Source organism: Drosophila persimilis, unplaced genomic scaffold (genome assembly GCF_003286085.1).
Source record: "Drosophila persimilis strain 14011-0111.01,24,50 unplaced genomic scaffold, DperRS2 tig00000000-arrow-pilon, whole genome shotgun sequence".
NCBI classification, from domain to species: domain Eukaryota; kingdom Metazoa; phylum Arthropoda; class Insecta; order Diptera; family Drosophilidae; genus Drosophila; species Drosophila persimilis.
In genome coordinates this window covers 6,338,192-6,357,556 of record NW_020825288.1, presented here as the reverse complement: position 1 = coordinate 6,357,556, position 19,365 = coordinate 6,338,192, and the positions used below count along the sequence as shown (strand labels likewise).

The following is a 19,365-nucleotide window of genomic DNA, read 5'->3' as shown; positions in this document are numbered from 1 at the left end:
ATGTGCATAAATGCAGCAGAACAATTTGCAGCCTAGCTGAGGCCTGGGCTGGGATAGAACTCTGCAGAGCAATGACCGCACACACAAGCCACACATGTGCCAGAGCCCTGGCCATAGCATGCGCGACGATGATGTACTGTACAGTACGAGGCGCACTGATGTGATGTTTATTCGGATTTCCAGAACGATTAACCCACGAAACTGTCCAATCTGCCAGTCCACTTTCCTAACGTAAGTCCTGCCACTATCTAAATACAACAAAACATGTCTGATCTTTATAACTAACTCTACAATCGATGGCCCTGGCAGCTAGCACTAAGATCTCATGTAACACTTAGTTTTTATAAGAAATTTCTGACATGAAATAAACTCAAGTCATTTTTAATTCACATTAATTGGCTTTTGGGTTGCCCAACAGTTTGTACATGTTGCATGTCTGTATAAAACTATAAACTATATTTTCTTCTGTAACACTTGTACTCTTTCCCTGAACTCTAAGCAGATCCACATCTTCCTAGCATGTGGGTTTTAATAATAATTAAATACTCAGTAGGTTATCCGCTTGGACCATTGTCAGACTTTCATTAGCTAGGCTCCAGGTCATAGCAGATCTAAGGCACGTTCTGTAATTAGATAAAAATATGAAACAAAATACCATGGGAGGATGTCCGGGCGAATCTTACTTTTCAGGTTCAACAAATTGTTGGCATAATGACGAAGATTGGGTTTGGTCGGACTGCGCAGCACTTCAGCAGCCGACTCCTTGATCATGCCCTCGATGTTCTGAAGCAGCCATTCCTTTTTGGGGCACGTTATGGCAAGGCGATATTGACCGTCAAAGGTGCGCGAAACCTCCCAATCGTTGGGCAGGTAGTCCGCATCGTGGCCGTCATTGCTCTCGGTTTCTTGCTTGCACGACACGGTACGGCGACGTATTTTCGCAGGCATCACGTCGTTATCATCCTCATTATCTGATGTGGCCAACGATTTGCGTTTCTTCTCATTTGCCCCTCGAAAATGGCGTACATCTTGAGTGCAATCTCTTTTAGGGCACGTGCAGATTTTGACTCCTATAAAATTCTGTGCCAAAATATCGCCGCTGCAAAAAAAAATAGTATAAACGTTGGACACTACTGCATTTAACAGCTTACACACCTCGAGTTCTCCAGACAAAAGATCAAGCTTGTTTCCTTCCTGCCCAAGCACGAGTTCTGGCAGACAAACTTAAAGGCGAGCGTCTGGCGTATTAAGCCGCCGTTGCGACTCCCAGAACGGCTCAAATTCAACGGCACCAGCACCGAATACCTTTCAGAAATGCCCTTGCCCTGAGCCGATCCACAGTACGTGGTGCGTGGATTCTCGCAACGCAGCAAACTCTCGCGCATCTTGAAATTGTGATGGGTAACTGCAATGAAAAGTAGATTATTAGAGGACTGGATGCTCCTGAGAGAGCTGAGCTCTCACCTGGCTCTGTGCTCAAGTGATTCTGACAGCGCAGCACAGCACCGCTGACGTCTTTATTAAAGCAAAGAAAGACTCGCAGATTTAGCGGCTGTATGGGCATTATTGACTTGAACTGCACGTCTACATTGAATGTCTTCTCCATGCGTATGTAGAGCTTGTTCAATAGATCCGAGTACACCCAGTGCGACTTGGGAGGCTCCTTCAAATCCATGCTGAAATTGTAGCCACCAATATTGTGGCTTTCCAGTTTGGGCAAACTATTGCTTTGGCATTGTAGATCCTGCAGTATCATCTCGCGCAGCACGGATTGCTAGAAAGAACAGGCAATTAGTAGGAGAACAAACCAAAAAACAGTTGGACGGATCACACTTGGCGTTTGTAAAGCTGATAGAGCTTCATGTTGCTGCTTGCACAACAGGTATCGACTCGACGAAGGACAGCTCGTGAACTGATTTTTTTCTAGTCTTTCACAAGTGTATGCAACTTTTTTCGCACGGCACTGGCCAAACACATGCAGTATTTTCTTTTCTGAATCGTTTCTGACTGTGACGTCATGCCGGTCTTATGAAATTGCTGCAAGCACAATCGCGTCTGCTACTGAGTCACACGGGGAATGTCGCCACTCTTTCGCTCCTGAACGGAGCCAGTTCAGTTGATTTCCATCCACCGAACATTAAGCAAGTGCCTTGCGATGCCTCCAGATAGTGTCGGACAGAGGAGTCCTGAAGATGGCATCAGTACGATAGTGGAAAAAACAATTAAGCAGCCATTAGGCCGTTGTTCAGTGTATAGCAGACACCAGACTAGTCTGTCTTTAGAGGTTTGAACAGAATGACATCTTCGATTGATGTTACGCATAGGCGTATGGTGAAAGTACTAACAATTACACTGATTCTGCTCATGACCGTCTTTGGACTGCTGGCCAATCGATACGATAGCCGTAGACGGCAAAGTTTCAAGCTCTCAAAAGTATATCTGGCGTATGCCATACTGTGGACCATCGCCTTTGCTGGCATCTATGGGCATCAGATATACCAGGACTACATTCAAGGACAGATCAACCTGCGGGATGCTGTGAGCCTTTATAGTTACATGAACATTACAGTGGCAATTATCAACTATGTCACACAAATGATCATGAACGACACTGTGGCGAAGACAATGAGCCAAGTGCCATTATTTCAGACCCTCAAAATGTTCCATTTGGACAATGCATCGCTCCTTCGATCGATTGCCATGGCTCTGGTCAAGTCGGTCGGTTTTCCTCTGATACTGGAGACAACCTTCATACTGCAGCAGCGGCGCCTGGAGCCGGAATTGAGTTTGATTTGGACCGTGTACCGTCTGCTCCCGCTGATCATTTCAAACCTGCTCAACAACTGCTACTTTGGAGCCATGATTGTGGTGAAGGAGATCCTGAAAGCGATCAATGTGAGACTGGAGTCGCATCGCCAGCAGGTGAATATCATGCAGAGGGAGGATCAGCTGAAGCTGAACACTTCGTTCTATCGCATGCAGAGGTTCTGCTCATTGGCGGATGAGCTGGACCGACTGGCGGACCGTTATATAGTGATTTATGTGCATAGCGACAAGTACTTGTCCCTCATGTCTCTTTCGATTATCCTGTCGTTGATCTGCAATCTGCTGGGCATGACAGTGGGATTTTACAGTCTGTACTATGCCCTAGCGGACACATTTCTTGGCAGCAAGCCGTACGACGGCTTGGGAGCGCTCATAAATCTAGTCTTTCTGTTCATATCGCTCACCGAGATCACAATGCTGGCACACTTGTGCAACAATCTACTCGTGGCCACCAGGAGAACAGCCATAATACTGCAGGAGATGAACCTGCAGCATGCCGACTGCCGGTATCGCCAGGCTGTCCATAGTTTCACCCTCCTAGTGACCCTCACCAAGTTCAAGATAAGGCCAATGGGTCTGTACGAGCTGGACATGCAGCTGATCATTAATGTGTTTTCCGCCGTCTCTAGCTTTTTGCTGATACTCATCCAGGCCGATTTGTCGCATCGCTTCAAAATGTACTAGCAGCACTCACCTGGCTAAACTGCATCAGATTTCCCGACTGCACAAATCACAAATAAAAGAATGTTCGTTAATGCACCATAAATCTGAAATGTTTGTATTTCCACTTACGTTTAGTCCCTGAAGGAAGGCCATCGGTTCGGTGGTTCTATGATAGCAGGAGTATAAATACATACATGAAATATTAGGGGACCGCAAAAACCACCTGTGGCCGATATACTCACAAGTCGGTGGGCTCGTCGGACGCTTCATTAATGGCCCCATCCTCCACAGTCGAAGCAGCTGATCCCACGGAGCTATCAGCGTTGGCAGCATGTAAAACGTTCACCGCATCCTCGCTGTGGAATGTGATAAATTAGCATTTGTCTTGGCCGCCTCAATATGAAGCAAGGAATTGATTTAGCATTATCATTGAATACCTTACTTTGTGCCAAGACATTGGCTGTGATATGTGCCTTCCTGGCACTCCTTTAACCAGAAGTCAGCTTGCAGGAAGCTAACAAATTGTTGATTATTTTTAAAATCGCAATAAACTAAACATAAACAGTGTGGTCGCGGACAGTGTGACCCTCAAAAATATACCAAAATATACCATCACCGTCATTATACTGACGAATTCAAGTTCTTTTATACATATTCCTCGATTTTGATATTCCGTCGAATATTACTAGATATATAGAACTCTCAGACCTGCCCACACGATTTTATCATTTTAATGAACCTATTTTCTACTTGACTGGCTTGTTTGAAATACTTCCTTTTATTGGATTTTGCCTAAAAAAAGGTTTTAGCGAAAAAGGTAAAAAAAATCAAACGTAATAACACGTAAGAGAAAAATTGTTTCTATTGCCCAATTTTGAGCAACATTTTTCAAAATATGGCTTTAAAACAGAGACTGACTAGTTTCTGCATTAATAAGAGCCTGGGATGACAAACATTTCTGTTTAATATTATTTTCCCTAGGGTATGAAAATTATGCCTGCGGAACGCGCTCACAGTCGATAAGTACTGTTATCGGTTCATCGAAATGTGCGCGTTTTTTTAAACTAAACTAAATATGTGTTTGTGTGTGTGTGAAAAATACTCACCGCTTATAAACAGCCACTGCGGCACGATTTTGTCCAACGTATGTTAAGGACTTGCCAGTCACCGATACGGCAATGGGTGCTCCTGCTCCTTCCACAGTAGCAGGAATAGTCAAACTGCAGGCGTTCTGCTGCATCACATTATTATTTTGGTTGACACAATTTGCGGCCAAGTTTCCGCCATTGTTAACTTGTTGTCCGCCATTACTGAAATATGCGGCCGGAAGGACGGGCACGTGCGGCACACCGCCCGAGCTTATGATTCCTGATCCGAAAACATCGCTTGCGCGGCTAGCGTTTTGTCCATTTTGGCTATAGGTTAAACCACTATTATTGATATTATATCCGCCATTGTGAAAATATTCCTCCTGTATATCGTTGGCTGCTGCGACACTATAAGTTTGAATGGTCTGTGGCACGTGCGCCAGGCCGCCGTAGTTTATGTTGCTTGATGCATGAACATCAGCCATTGTGTTAACCAGTTGTCCGCTTTGGTTATAAAGTACTACGTTGTTGTTCATATTTTGTCCCCCGCCAGTGATCACAGATTCCTCATACTGCTGTGCAACGGCTGCCACTTCCAATACAGGCGTCCAGGTGTAAGTCGCTTGAGAAACGGTGCTGGAGCTTATCAATTGGGATCCGTTTGTGAAAAAGCCATCGTTGTCCTGCACAAACTTTATAAGCGTTTGGCTGCTTGTGCGGGCAACACCGCAAGCATTTCTGGCAAAACATTCAACTATATACGAGGGCATTGCACAAATACGTTTATCTTACTTTTCCAGAGTCATGGTGACCGACGATGTTCGTTTCAGCGACATTTTGTAAGTTATAAACCAAACTAGAGCTGCATGTTAACTTCGATGTCATCGATGTTTGGATATGTGTACATTGCAGATATCGATGTTTTTTCCAATTCGATGTTTTTACATTACATTAAATTTACATTTGAAGTGTAATTAAGGCGGATATACAGTCGTTCATGTCACTATCGATACTTCTCCATTTTTCCCAACTACCATTGAGCTCGTGCAGTAAAAAAAAAAACGTTAAATTTGAATTTTTGTTTAATACTGGAATCTTTTTGGACGTTGGCACAGTTTACGCATTATAAAACCCACTGGTCTTAGTGCATATACCGACACACGTCTTGTCACTCTCCCGTACGAGGGATTTGTTCTATAAATACAATCATTACGAGCTATTAGAATACAAATATATTTGGATTCCAATAGTAAAAAGTATTTACAATTGTGGTATGAGTATATGAGGAGCTAAAGCATATACATATGTATTTACAAATTCGAAAATATACAAATTAAATAATATAAATAGGCACACAAATCTACTACTACTACTACTAGTACTACTACAGCACACAGACAGATTAAAGCTCTACTAATATTTCTCGGAAGTCTCGTGTCTAGGCTCGATTGGTGTTTGATTTGGGGCTTCTGTTACGGTGGTGAGGTCAGAGTTTGAGGACTCTCTCGAGTGCCTGTAAAGTAAGGGAACAAACAGCACAATAATGATCAGTGTACAATCGATTAGGATGGGTATAGTACATCGCAGAATTAACAAATATATGTATGTATGTTTTGTGAACCATTACTCCCACTCCATTTACCTATAGAACACATAGTGCTGCAGCATGAAGAACACATCGAAGAGGACCGAGAAGAGGCCAAGACCAAACTTGGTAGGATCCCCAAATATGGAGGCCCAATCGTCTGGAAATACAATGCTTTAAAGTGAGAAAATAATCATAATTTGCAACCCTTACCGTAGTTAAAGCCATTCAGAATCATTTGCAGCATACTCAGCGTGCCGCCCGTGAAGTCCAGTAGGATATTTCCGATACTCCTACAAGATGCGATCATTATTGAATATGAACCAGGGTATCCTCATTAAATCATTCACTTACCATCCCGCTGTGCTCTTCCTGCGGTAGTTCATCAGAGCCTGCGGTACATATTTAATGATGGTAATGGCCAGCTTCACATAACTGCAGTAGTACAGAAAGTCCAGCCAGTGGATGACAGAGGCTGCGGCCAAAGAGGCCGATACGACCACGACCACACCAAAGACACTCAATAAGGAATAGGCTGTCCACGAGACCCTTTGACCGGCACGCTATAAATTTTTGAAATTTATAATAATTGGAATACTCATGGATCTCCACCGCATTGTTACCTCATAGATGCAGCATTGAACAATCGTTATGATGGTGGCAAACATGGCATGCAGCGAGAAGACGACATCGTTCAGCATGACCGGATTGAGGCCACGCGGATGTCGGCTCTCATATTCGTCCTGCATGGTGTCAAAGAAGTACAGGCCGCAATTGAACATGCTGTACAATGTGAAGCCCACAATGTTAAGGATGACAAAGTCAAAGTTCAGGCCCTCCACAGACTTGCGACGGAAGTTGATCCAAATTTGGGGATAAAAGGAAACCGACCAGGCCACAAAGTACACCCAACCGAACACAATCGAGGTGTAGATGAGGCCCTTCGACACGGCCACAGTGACACGCAGATAGACATCTTCAATGCTGAAGGAAACAAATATAGAGTATTTAATATATAAAAGAATGCATGTTACTTACAGTTCATTGGAGCCATCGACGGCTGTGACAGCCACATAGCCAGCCCTTAGGCCTGTTATCACCACCGTCTGGTTGCCCGTAGCTCCCGCTGGATATGTGAATGACTCAGGATCCAAGCTCAAATGATCGTCATGCTCTTTTAGTAGCCTCACACTCACGGGCTCTGTTAGATCTTCCCTGAATGGAGAGTTTGAGTTAAATTTGATAAGAAACGATTCAGTTTCAATAAAAACCCACTTGGCAAAGACGATGAAGCTCTCGTTGGTGTTCAACAGAACGGTGATGTCATGGGAGTCGACTGTTAGGCCCCGATTGGTTTGTCCATTTCCCAGGGCAACTGCCGGTAGAACACGAATTCTTGTTTAAAGTTCTTGTTTCCATTACAATTAATTACCTGTTGCCCAGAAGAGCAGGGCCAGTAAAAAGGTATTCATTCTAATTCTGGTTCTTCTGAAGTTGAAGTACTCTCGAGATCTTAGATCAACTGTTTATTCCAATGAGTTCTCACACTTGTTGGCATTTTCATCGGTGACGCACTAAAAGGAGGAATGGATTGATTTAATTGAATTGAATTTAATTTGCTGCAATCAGTGGGGGGGAATCACCCGTGCATTCAAAGGGTGAGAAACCGTTCTGCATTCAATTTGAAATGCAAATTTCCATGATTTATTGCTGATTACAAGTTCAGTGATCGAGAAATATTATAATAATTGGATGTTTAATAAAATGGTAGTACATTTTGTTTCAATTAACTCTCTATTTCTATCTAATCGATTGCATCTCTTTCTGTACTCTGGTGCGGTGCGTGTCTCTCTCTTTTTCTCTCTCTTAATACAACTTTCGTGTTAACAATTTCATACGAGATAAAAACTGTTTGCGGGGCAGGCAACCTTCAACATTGCCATACCCCCAGCCCCATCCCGCTTTCAATGTTACAGCTTGGCAATTAGAGCAAACTTTTTTTGCACGGCACTCGATCGAGGAGGAGGAAATACACGGCCATAAATACACACAAATGAGTCCAGACCAAGTACTAAGTATATGGTGGGGGGTGCGGTGTTTATAGTGCGTCCCATGACAAGGCGTTTATAAGTCGGGCCGCCTCAGAATGGGCTTATCTCAATGAATGCTGTTGGCGATAGTGTCAATAGGTTTATTCGAATTATTGCCAACCACTAAAATTACGCCAGTCCTAAAACCCATACAGATAGTCCACGGCTTGAGCAATGCAATGACCCAGACGGGTGAGAATAGAGGAGGGAGAGCAGAGTCTTTACTAAACACATATTATGCGCATGATTATGATTCTTGACAGCTCCTGAGAATTTCTCATTCTGTTGAAATACTTATAATTGCATTTCCCAGGAAGCTGATCTTTGATTTGTAGCTGCCACATCTTGAATTTAAACGTAATCTATTCGCACAGAAAGTCAGCAATAGAGTTATTACACTGATAAGAAGATTACTCCACACCACACACCACCACCACAAAGAGACCAATTGTGTAAATACCAATAAACAAAAGCCATAAGTAATAAATAATTCAACACATGGGGGGGAGAGAAGCGCGAATGTTTAGCGAATGTTTATAAGTCTCTTTTACAGCCGGATTAGAACTTTCACTGGTGTCGTCTGGTCTTGGAAAGCAGAGCGGAGCTCGCTCTCACATGTCATATGGACTATGGGGAATCAAATGGTCGAGATCCGAGTCGAAAAAATGCAACCCAATGATCGCCCAGAACCACTCAGAACAGACATCTGTTTGCTCAGTGATCAGCGTCCGGACACTTGCCACTTACCGACGTTAAAACAGAAGTTAAACAATGTGTTTAACTGACAATTAGGCTGGGCGCTGGATGATGATGATGATGCGAATGAACGCCGAACCGATGCGATACCGAACGATGTGCGACTGTCAAGCGACTGAGCGGGTCCCCGGCCAGGCCAATACGTATAAATGGAGCCCATGCAGTCGCTGCGCAGTTGACGGCGGCAGCGCGACTGACTCCCCAGGCCCAGGCCTCAAACAGCAACCACAACAACAACAACAACAACAACAATTGGAGCGAGAGCGAAACAGCCAGAACAGTGAGGCGACAACCAACCGCTTGGCTGGTACCCTTGCAGGGTATTATAAATGATTATATGATGTTCATAAACCCACATATCCCTTACATATATCCCCATGCTATTTATAAACCCATTTTTCCCAGAGTTTTCTTTGGGTTTTTGACCAAATTAGGAAAACAATGGATCTGCAAGGGTATCCGAAAAACACCAGCCCTCGTTTCTCGTTTTCTGGGTTTTTTTTGCACTTGACGAACCTCTCCATCAATCGAAAGGGTACTCAAAATTTCTATAAATATTCAGGAGCTGCCACAAGATCATACATTTTTTGGTAGAAAGGTACGGAAAGGGAAAGGGAAACAGGGAATCTCTAAACAACAGGCACATGTTTTTGTGTACCATAAAACACGATTTACAAGATAATGATATAAATACCAAATGGTACCCAAAAAAAACCTCTGTTATCAGCAAGCGAGAGAGAGAGAGATGTTTGGCGGAAACTGCAGTACTACCAGCAGTAAAATGTTTATAGGCGTCTGTTGCTGGTTGATAACGGTCTACGGCACTCACTAATCAGGTCTGATTAAAACAACAACAAGAAAGCATAAATAAACGAAAGATTCTCACAACCGCTGCCATCGGTACCACATGACTCGGCACATTGATGATCGACTTGAGACACACAAGTGATTAGTGCTGAAGAGAATTCCATAGAATTTGTAGTATAAAAACAACAAACATTTAGTGCGCAAAAAGAATACCTGGAAATGTGTGGTATAAAAACAACATGCATTGCGTGTACATGATGCCCGATTGATGCTCGCCGATAATGCTCCAAAATTCACGAAAAAACCTGACCACTGCTGATAAAAAGATTCACTTTCTATAAATGATTTTATGCCAAAAAAAAACCAAACAAAAACAAATCTTTGTGCTAAATGCATAAATTTTGCAAACTTGGCAGGGCACATGTGGAAAATGGAATGTTGTGCAAGCCAAAGCCAAAACTTGGCACAACAAAGGGTATATCCGATCCGAGTCCGTTCCCCCAGGTTCGTTCAGTTATCAGATACTCACCGAAACTCCCATTGATGGCATTCCTTTGGCGACATTCTGGCTCTGATTACATTCTTCTGGTTATTTGAGCATACAAAAATATTGTTTAATTTGCACAATATACAGTACAGCACACGAGTACGAGTACAAAGCAAAGCAAAGCTCAATTCACAGTACACAATGGGCATAATCGAACGTAAAACATTTCTACGTTAAAACTAGAGGTTCTCTGGATGTGAATCTTCATCTGGTTCTGGAGCTGGATCTCTTTATCTCTCCACCGATTCACATCGTAAAAGTCTTGTTGAAGGCACTGATTTCATAGGTCGCTTTAAAGGGGGATTAAATAAGTTAATAGGGTCGATCGTGTAGGATAACTAGGTCTCTAGCGGAGTGGCGAGTATCCGGTGTGTGTGTGTTGCGTCTGTTGTCTTTGGGCTGGGGGGACTCTCACTACTGGCTCTGGTTCTGGCCGGCGCGTCGATTCTTCTCGAGTATTAAAGCGCGACTGAAAACGAAATGGAAGAGAGTTTTAAAATGGTGGAGTGGAGAAACGGCGACGGCGACGTCGAATCGGGCCACTCACCGATAACGCTCATAGTAGCCCACAATGGTGCCCAGCTCTTGCTTGAAGAGACGCACCAGCATGCTGTCGAAGCCCTCCAGCTCGGGCAGGCTGAACATGTTGAACTGCAGCAGATGATCTTTGGAGGAGTCCGCCTCCGAGTAGACGGCCAGCCACTTGGGTATCTCCTCGAGCAGATATGGATTGGCCGGCACCAGGGCGTTGTGTGTGTGGGCAGGTGGTGCGTACATCGATGCCTCTGGCATGATCGCCTTGGGCGGCTCAGCCGATGTGGTGTATACGTAGTAGGATGTGAGGCAGGGATGCTGCCGCTGGCACTGGCCCGTGTACTGGTTCTCGTAGTAAGTGCCATGCAGCTTGGACACCACGCGACGCCAGCCCACGGGCAGACCCTCACGCTCCAGCGGATGATTCCAGTGCGTTGTGTGGGCATTGTGATCGATGTAGTACTTTCGACCGTGCAGCGTGTACTGCGTGGCCCAGCCAGGCGGCAAGGGAAGCTCTTCGGGCTCCGTCAGCGACTGCTGTGACGGCACCTTCTGCAAAGATCCGTTTACACTTCCCGCCGCAGCACCCCCAGTGGGTGCCACACCAGCTGCCGGCGGCGTGGGTGGCGGGGCGTACAGAGATTGCACTGAGGTAGAGGCTCCCCGAATGCTGCCAGAGCTGCCGCCGCGACCACTGCCACTTAGCGATCCACCGCTCGAGGGCACAGTCAGATGGTGATGTGGTGGCACCACCGCCAGGGTGGCCGACGAAGCTGTCGTATTGCTGTAGATGGGGGACTCCGATCGCTGCGACTGGGTCACACGCATGGAGGATACGCGGTACGGGTTCTCATATATCGGATACGAGTCGCTCGAGTAGCTCCCGGCCAAGTGTGCAGCCAGCTGCTGATGCTGGAGCTGCTGCTGCTGTTGCAGTGGAGATCTGTGCAAAGGAAAAGCCAGAAGTAAGAATGACTTTCATAACGTATGGGCAAGGCAGGGATTACCTTGTCGGTTGATAGCGGGGCTGGCGATCCCTGATGGACATGGCAGCCGGATCAAATCGAAGCGTGGATCCGAAAGGCGTTGAGGCATGTTGCTGATGAAGCTGTAGCTGTGACTGCTGTTGTTGCTGCTGTTGCTGCTGGAGGGCGTAGTGGGCAGGAGAGTGGGGACGGCGCGGTAGCTGCAACATATTGGCATAGGAGGCACTCAGCAGGCCCTGATCGGCGTCAAAGCTAGCGGCCGCCATGTGTGGATGCGAGTGCTTCGGGGTGGTGGAGTAGCTGCGCTGGAAGCCGCTGGTCGGGGTCTGGAGCAACGGCGACGACTGCTGGCGCCGCATGCGCTCGATCTGCTCGATGTTCACGTAGTTGCTGCTGTTGCCTTGGCTGAGCTGCAGCTGGTTGCTGCTGGCCCGGTACTGGAGCGGCGGCAGCGGAGGATGATTGGCGTGCGTGTGCGGATTGAGCGGCAGCTGGCTCTGGGCGCGCCGCGCATGGTAGTAGTCCGGCTGCGCATCGTTGCAGGAGTACGTGTTGCGGCTGGTGCTGGAGCTGCGCGGCTTAAACTCACAGCTGGGCGAGGTGCTGGCGCAGCGCTGGAGCGTCTTCTTCTTAGACCGCTGATCGCTGGTCCACACATTGATCACCGGTATCACCGGCGGCGTGTCCTTCTTCACATACTTGCCCACCACGCCCTCTTTGTGTGCCTGGGATTTCTCCTTGCTCCGGCGCGAGAGCATCGTCGGTTTTCGATTGCACAGCAAAATTGTTAAATAGTTCATGCAGCGCGGCGATCCTGCGAGAGTTGTGCCTGTGCCTATTATTGTCCCTTCCTTTGTTCCTCCTCTGGCTGTGGCGGCGCCTGCTGGTGCATGTGCATCGACGCAGACAGCAATTTTTGGTTGTTGTGTTCTGATAAAAAAAACTAATTTAACCCACTTAACCCCCATATATTTAAAGAGATGAGCAAATTGACTTCAATCGCGGAAAATAGTACTGTTTGTAAACTCTCCACAAAGATCCATTCTATCCTTCCTCTTTACTTACAAAAGCCCCCACGATATCTTCCACCTGAACTGCGCTAATCCTCTTCACGATTCCAAATTTTCGTGTAGTGTATTTTAATACCCATTGGTCTACAATGGGTTAATCGTTCTCTGTCCATGATCGGTAACCATATGCCTAGATTTTGATATTCGGTTTAATATTTACAGCTAGCTAGGACCCTTAGCCCTAAACACATAGTTCTATCCGATTAATGGATAATTTTTCTACATGACTGGATAATTTTAGGTACTACTTTTTATTGGATTGTGTGTAAAATAAGGTTGAAACCAAAAGGTCATGAATGAAAGGTTGGAGTGAAACGTACATATGTAAGTGTGTATGGAATGCTGTGTCATTGTTGCTGGTTTTTGTTGCCACTTACCATATATTTTCTGGATTACATCCTAGAGTCTTCGATCTTGTGTTCGGCTACAGCCGCGTCGTTAGGACCCTGCCAGCCCAGCAACACTTTGCATGCAATCATAATGCAATAAATATTTATTTTATATTCAATCCAAATATTTAACACTCCAGCCAGCTTTGCAGCGTCGGTTCAAAAAAAGGCAGGCTTATGCTTGTAAATGTAAAACAACGCGTCTTTCTAAAGTCTTTGAAGAAACCATTAACTAAAAACTGAAGAAACATTTTTGAATTTTTCCCGATATATTGATATCTTTAATTTGATATATTCGATATGGCGGTGTTTAATCAAATCACAGGGTTGCTTCAAACAATATATCGGTATTTGTGTGCGATAAATTAGGTTGTTAGTGTGACCACCTAGCAATTACTTTGTTTATTTAAAAAAAAAACTCTAGTCGCAGATTGACATTTGAACAGATGTTAAAAAAACATACAATAATAAAAACACAATAAAACATCGAAAAAACGTCATTTACGGCTGCATTTAACTAATTTTATATGCACCGTTGTGAATGGCTATAGGTGTTAAACAGCTGTCGCCCGATGCGAATGGTAAAAGGTGAAGAAGCGGTGATTTGTGTACGTGTGTGTTTTGACTTTGCGACGTGGTGATTAGCAACCACGGAATCCGACTGAATCTAATCCCAATCCTTGCTGGAATCTAGCGCTTCCATCCTGATGCATTTCCCAGATTTCAGAGCAGCCCTGCTGCTGGCCGTGTTAGGCTTGGCGAGCGCCCAGCGTGTGGCGCCCGGCGTGAATCCCCAGCATTATGTGAGTTACTGATATTGTGCAAGCAGCTGCTAGATATTTAATTGACCGATTCTCTGACTCTATGTAGCAACAAGTGCCCCAGCAGGTGCCGCAACATCACCAGCCGCCGCCGCCGCAGCAGTACCAGCAGCAAGGTCACGGCGCTCCTGGAGTGCCGCCGCAGCAGTATGTGAGTAGGAGTCAAGTCCAGGGGCCCAAGGACTCTAACCGACTGTCATCCGCTTTCCACAGCAATACGAGCCCGTGCAGCCTGTGCAGTACCAGCAAGTTCCAGTGCAGCAACAACCCATCCACCAGCAGCCACAAATGCAGCAGCCCATACAGCACCAACAGCAGCAGCACCAGCAGCAGCAACAAGTGCATCACCAGCAGCAGGCGGGTGGCCATCATCACGGCCAGCCCCAGCAGGTGTTGAACACGGGCAACATTCAGCAGGAGCGCGCGTAAGTCGGCTAGGGCCACGGCTATCTTATCTCGGCTTTCATATCTTTTATTCTGTACATTCTAGTCACATCCAGGAGCATATGCAGGTTCCCATCGATACGAGCAAAATGTCTGAGGCGGAGCTTCAGTTCCACTACTTCAAGATGCACGACTCGGACAACAACAACAAGCTGGATGGCTGTGAGCTGATCAAGTCCCTGATCCACTGGCACGGTAAGATCGCACGATTCTTCTTCTTCGATTGAGGATTCTGGTTTTGTGTTTTGATTGCGTCTGCGGTTGTATTTCTTGCTCTGTTTGACTCATGTGTTTTGTTTTACCTCTTTTTGCATATGCGTCACGTACAAAAAATAACTTAATTCGGCTGTTTCCGGTGTGTTCTGGTTTTTGGTTGTGGTCATGCTCAAACATCATCCTAATCCATCTTGCATACGACATAACAACTCATTGAACTCCAGAGCAAGGCAGCAAGGAGCAGCCCAACGGCGAGAAGCCGCACGTCGAAGAGAAAGTCTTCTCCGATGAGGAGCTGGTGGCCCTCATTGATCCCATCCTGCAAATGGACGATACATCGCGTGACGGTTACATAGACTATCCGGAGTTCATCAAGGCTCAGCAGAAGGCCTCCGAGAAGCAGCAGCAGCAGCAACAACAGCAGCAACAGCAACAGCAGCAGCAACAACAGCAGCAGCAGCCGGTTCATTAGTAGATAGCTAGTTTGATCTATTCAGTTTCCATACACCAATCAAGCTTGACTATGTCATCGTCTTAAGTCCTGTGACGTGCAACACATACTCCTGTTTTCTCGCCCAAAACATCATGAAATTACGTCGACGTTGTCAACGGTTTTTAGCGCAGAATTTTGAGATCGTTCTTCAAAGAATTTCTACTTAAACCATGCTGCAAGCATTCCATTCCAATCGGAAAACTTCATTGAACAAATTGTAACTCATTAAATCCTTCCAAGAAATTTTCACAAATTCCCTATTTTTGAATAGTTGTCCACACGAATCTCTAAAGTGGTTTGTGCAATTTTAGCTGCTTTTGTTTTATTTTGTTTTCCCTCGTCATAATCTTAGTTAATTTCGATATGAACTAATTTTTAAGCGCATCTTGAGAGCAGCAACAAAAAACAGACTGATTGTGTGAACGTTTGTTTTGTACAAAAAGAGAGAAAAACACGCAAAAAAATCGAAGTAAAACTATAACTAAAACGAAAACTCTTTTTTTGAATTTGAGACCTATTATATAGAGACGCATGCAATTCTTTGTAAGTAAAACCAGATCTAGCAAATAAAGTCAAATACAAATCACAAACCCACCCACCGCATCTAAACCCTTGCCTCCAGTAGCTTATCTAGACAAATTTGTTAGCGGTTTTCGGTGAGCGCTTGCCCTATCACGTTTAAGTCTATATTTAACATACCATTCTATCATTGCAGTCGAAGATAGTAGCAAGAAACCGCCGGTGGAGGGAACCGAGACTCCCGATGAGCACAAAACCGGCAGCGTGTACACGGACAAGGCCCTGGAAGATACCATTGACTATGTTCTCAAGTCCATGGACCTGGACAATGATGGCTTTGTGGACTGGGCCGAGTACCGACAGACTGAGGGTAACATTGGCAAGGATTAGAACTAGTCATTATCCCTAGAGAGCCATAGAACTTGACAATCACCGCGTCACTACGTACCCACCCTTCCAAATTGTTAAAACCTTTTGTACTTTTGCTAAATAAATCGTGTTTGAATATACCCATCAAGTAACGGCCGCCGATTGGTAAAAGCTCAGATTCATTGTAAGATATGAATATCGGTTGAAGATTTACTTATCGATGGTATTACAAGAAACACCAATGTATGTACGACAAGTATCAACCACGAAACGAGCCGGAAAAAGTTTACAGCAGCTGAAGCTTTCCGGCAACGCACAGTGGGCGAAACGGCCGATCTGGCGGAACTAAAGTAAAATTTGAAATACAAAAAGCTTTACTTTATTTTGATGGAATCGATTACCAATACACTCCTTAGGCTATCGATATTATTGATCGATTTTCGATCGCTTTAAGTGTGAAATTTTCCCACTCTTTTTTATCCTCAATTAAAAGCGACAAAAAATGTATTAATCTTACAGTTTTTTTTGGGTTTCTGTAGTAAAATATATATATATATTTTTAATTAAACAAAAAATGTTTCAAAAAATGTATTAAATATTAAAAAACAAAAACCTATACATTTATACGTTTGCCCACTGTGCAACGCAACGAATGGAACTTTCCGACTCTTGCGCTTACAGAACTAAAACTTTCAATAGACGGTGAGGCGTTGCAGCCGACAGTCGACGAAAAAGGTGGATGAAATAGGCTGAATGAAAACAATAAACGAACAAATGCGGCAACATTTATAGGACTTATCAAAACAGAAATTAAAGACTAGTGTATTTCAGTATTACGCATTCGTCGTGAGTGACGGAGCCCAGTGTTTCGAGTGTGGTAATTTGGAGACCCGTGCAAAATGTAAGCAAAAATAGTCACAGAAATAAGCAGCACAGATAGCGAACCGATATAGACTCTTGGACAGAAATGCAAAAGAACTCTCGGGGCTGATGGCCTATAATTATGAATGCCGGTCCCACGGCCGTAATCGCGTTGCGTTGCTCGGGAGACCCTGCCGGTGCCGGCGGCCTCTTTGTTGATTGAAAATAAATAACCTGATTGGGCTAGGAACCGGTGCCTCCTCCGTTCCGGCCAGAATTCGGCGTCCACGTGCTCGCGTGCATCGAGGAATTACGCTCTGTATAAATATTTGCCGTTGCATAAATGATAAACGTGCCACGCGCTGGGTGTGATATCGATTTTGCCAGCCACAAGAGCTTGCCCCATTAGGTGGGCGGGGTTGGGGGCGGTTGCTGGTCGGATGCGGTGGATGGTTGAGGACTTCCGTAGCTCGTGCCGACCCGTTTGCCGCAAGTGATTTTTAGTGGCAGATAAGCCGGCTAATGCCATAGCATTACTGTTTGGTTTTGTATTAAAAAGGGTATTCATGATTTTTAGGGCTGCCATGCAGTCGTCCGGCCGACCACGCGAGCGCCTGCTCTATGCGTTCCGAGGATGGATAGCCTTTGTGGCGTTCATGGACCTGGGAACCGCATTTCGTAGTTATATCGAGCGAAGGAGCTTCCTGGGCGATCATAGCGACACGCAGTTCATCGAGGGTGAGTACATGCCACATGCCACACGCCACATCGCATCGCAATGTTTGATCTGTGTTCTGTGTGTGGCTCAATTTCCAGGGGACTACACCATATCCCGTATCATTGGCATGTACTGCCTGCTGAAGGCAATCGCACTAGTCCACTGCACCCTCTACATCCACTACAGACCGTAAGTATCACAAGTGGAGCTGTGGTGTTACGGGAGGGGGAAGTAATCATGTTCTATTTTTGTATAATAGTGTTGTAAGCATGGGCGGCTGCTCTTTGGCCCTTACCATGGTCTTCTATGCCACTGAGGCCCTCTACTTTCGCTCGAGCACCCTCAACTTTTACGTGATCTTCCCATGCGTACTGAATTGTATGCATTAATTAATATAATTCAACTTTCGTTCAGGTTTACTAATGATATTCTTTTTGGCCAGCTATTACACTCTTGGGACTGATTTACATACCCAGACGACTGCGCCTATGGGAGCCCAATATGGATCTGGATGATGAGAACTCGCAGTTGCTAAAGCAAATGACGGGTTACAAGCGGAGGCGAACGAAAAAGCAATAATTTAATGTTTAACATGGACTTTATTGAATACGTAGGAAACCGATTGGTTTGGGTTTCCTCGAGGAACAGTATTGAGGAGAATCGCATATTATCCGATATGGACTGCATTGGTGTGATAGAAAGGGCATCAAGTAGAGATTAAATTGAATAGCAATACTGAAAGCAACGCCAAATTAGTGATTTTCTATGAATTAGGTACGAAAGAGATATACGGTATACGATAATCTCGGCATAAGTCAATTTCTGACATAATCACTTAAACTCATGTTGTACTTCCTTTTTATAAATCTATATGACACAATAGATTTTTTTTGCACTTAAAAACGTTGAGAATGCATCTAGGAATTATATTCAAAATTATCAAAAGACAGCACCCCAGTTTAAAAATTCAAATGGAAGGCTTTAACATTATAAATAACTTTATGAACAAGTAATTATAATATTACGTTGGATTTTTCCATTAGGCGGGCACTAATGTGCTTCTAGAAACGATTAGCAATTTTTGGAACATGCTTCCGGCTCCTACGATTAAGCGAACACATGGTTACAACATTTTATACTTACTTATCACATATGAATACCAAAATATATACATCTAAAAACAATAATTAGTTTTATATATCATGTAGTGAATGTTTTGAATAAATATTTGAATTTACACCAGTGCGCCAACGGCTGTTCAGTGTTGGTAAGCGTCTTCGATTGTGTGCGCGTACCAGTGTTTCCAAATCAGCTTCTTTTCAGTCAGATCTAGCCTTTTACAGAGTCAAATGGCGGAAGCGAAAAAATGGAAATTCTTCTACATTATTTGTTTCAGCGTGGAAAAATGTGTGCACACAACATTTTTTGATCTTAAAATACCGTGTGTAAAAGTAAAAAGTATCATTAATTTACTTTTACTCTTTTTCAGAGGTTAGCATGATTTCTAGCATTTAATATTTTGGAATAAATCTAGCTTTATTTTGCTAAATGAAAAATGTTGGCATCCCTGGTGGGCAGTACTG

The 19,365-nt window shown here is 44.6% G+C and overlaps 6 protein-coding genes across 10 annotated transcripts; 3 read left to right on the top strand and 3 right to left on the bottom strand.

Annotated features, from left to right (window-relative positions):
* Positions 1–365: 365 nt before the first annotated feature.
* Positions 366–5,401, bottom strand: LOC6598804 (cellular tumor antigen p53). Of its 4 annotated transcripts, XM_026995382.1 has the most exons (9): positions 5,370–5,401; positions 4,596–5,315; positions 3,732–3,845; positions 3,619–3,655; positions 3,521–3,547; positions 1,465–1,774; positions 1,156–1,405; positions 684–1,099; positions 366–623 (listed from the first exon to the last, which is right to left on the bottom strand). In XM_026995382.1, the coding sequence occupies exons 1-9, from the start codon at positions 5,381–5,383 to the stop codon at positions 601–603; spliced, it is 1,911 nt and encodes a 636-aa protein (XP_026851183.1). In that variant the 5' UTR covers positions 5,384–5,401; the 3' UTR covers positions 366–600. The 4 variants fall into 4 exon arrangements, with proteins under 4 accessions (XP_026851183.1, XP_026851186.1, XP_026851184.1 ...); XM_026995385.1 differs by lacking the exons at positions 4,596–5,315; positions 5,370–5,401 and adding an exon at positions 3,932–4,009; XM_026995383.1 differs by lacking the exons at positions 4,596–5,315; positions 5,370–5,401 and adding an exon at positions 3,927–3,997.
* LOC6598805 (putative gustatory receptor 94a) lies at positions 1,977–3,541 on the top strand. The gene has a single exon (XM_026995386.1). The coding sequence runs from the start codon at positions 2,296–2,298 to the stop codon at positions 3,508–3,510; it is 1,215 nt and encodes a 404-aa protein (XP_026851187.1). The 5' UTR covers positions 1,977–2,295; the 3' UTR covers positions 3,511–3,541.
* A 512-nt stretch (positions 5,402–5,913) lies between the features above and the next one.
* LOC6598802 (cystinosin homolog) lies at positions 5,914–9,095 on the bottom strand. Its single transcript, XM_002023938.2, has 9 exons — positions 9,000–9,095; positions 7,595–7,736; positions 7,438–7,537; positions 7,201–7,377; positions 6,786–7,146; positions 6,517–6,725; positions 6,376–6,455; positions 6,220–6,322; positions 5,914–6,090 (listed from the first exon to the last, which is right to left on the bottom strand). Exons 2-9 carry the CDS (start codon positions 7,632–7,634, stop codon positions 5,991–5,993), a joined length of 1,170 nt encoding a protein of 389 aa, XP_002023974.1. The 5' UTR covers positions 7,635–7,736; positions 9,000–9,095; the 3' UTR covers positions 5,914–5,990.
* A 1,309-nt stretch (positions 9,096–10,404) lies between these two features.
* On the bottom strand, positions 10,405–12,926 carry LOC6598801 (scaffold protein salvador). Its single transcript, XM_002023937.2, has 3 exons — positions 11,904–12,926; positions 10,910–11,839; positions 10,405–10,831 (listed from the first exon to the last, which is right to left on the bottom strand). The coding sequence occupies exons 1-3, from the start codon at positions 12,848–12,850 to the stop codon at positions 10,777–10,779; spliced, it is 1,932 nt and encodes a 643-aa protein (XP_002023973.2). The 5' UTR covers positions 12,851–12,926; the 3' UTR covers positions 10,405–10,776.
* Positions 12,927–13,945: 1,019 nt separating this feature from the next.
* On the top strand, positions 13,946–16,351 carry LOC6598800 (putative mediator of RNA polymerase II transcription subunit 26). 2 transcript variants are annotated; one of them, XM_026985916.1, is made up of 5 exons: positions 13,946–14,144; positions 14,212–14,313; positions 14,376–14,587; positions 14,653–14,801; positions 15,047–15,985. In XM_026985916.1, exons 1-5 carry the CDS (start codon positions 14,049–14,051, stop codon positions 15,292–15,294), a joined length of 807 nt encoding a protein of 268 aa, XP_026841717.1. In that variant the 5' UTR covers positions 13,946–14,048; the 3' UTR covers positions 15,295–15,985. The 2 variants fall into 2 exon arrangements, with proteins under 2 accessions (XP_026841717.1, XP_026841726.1); XM_026985925.1 differs by lacking the exon at positions 15,047–15,985 and adding an exon at positions 16,031–16,351 and having other exon boundaries at positions 13,953–14,144.
* A 564-nt stretch (positions 16,352–16,915) lies between these two features.
* Positions 16,916–18,691, top strand: LOC6598852. The gene is made up of 5 exons (XM_002023934.2): positions 16,916–17,104; positions 17,642–17,802; positions 17,881–17,971; positions 18,042–18,160; positions 18,225–18,691. Coding segments are annotated over exons 1-5 (510 nt in total). The 5' UTR covers positions 16,916–17,102; the 3' UTR covers positions 18,362–18,691.
* The last annotated feature ends 674 nt before the right edge of the window (positions 18,692–19,365 follow it).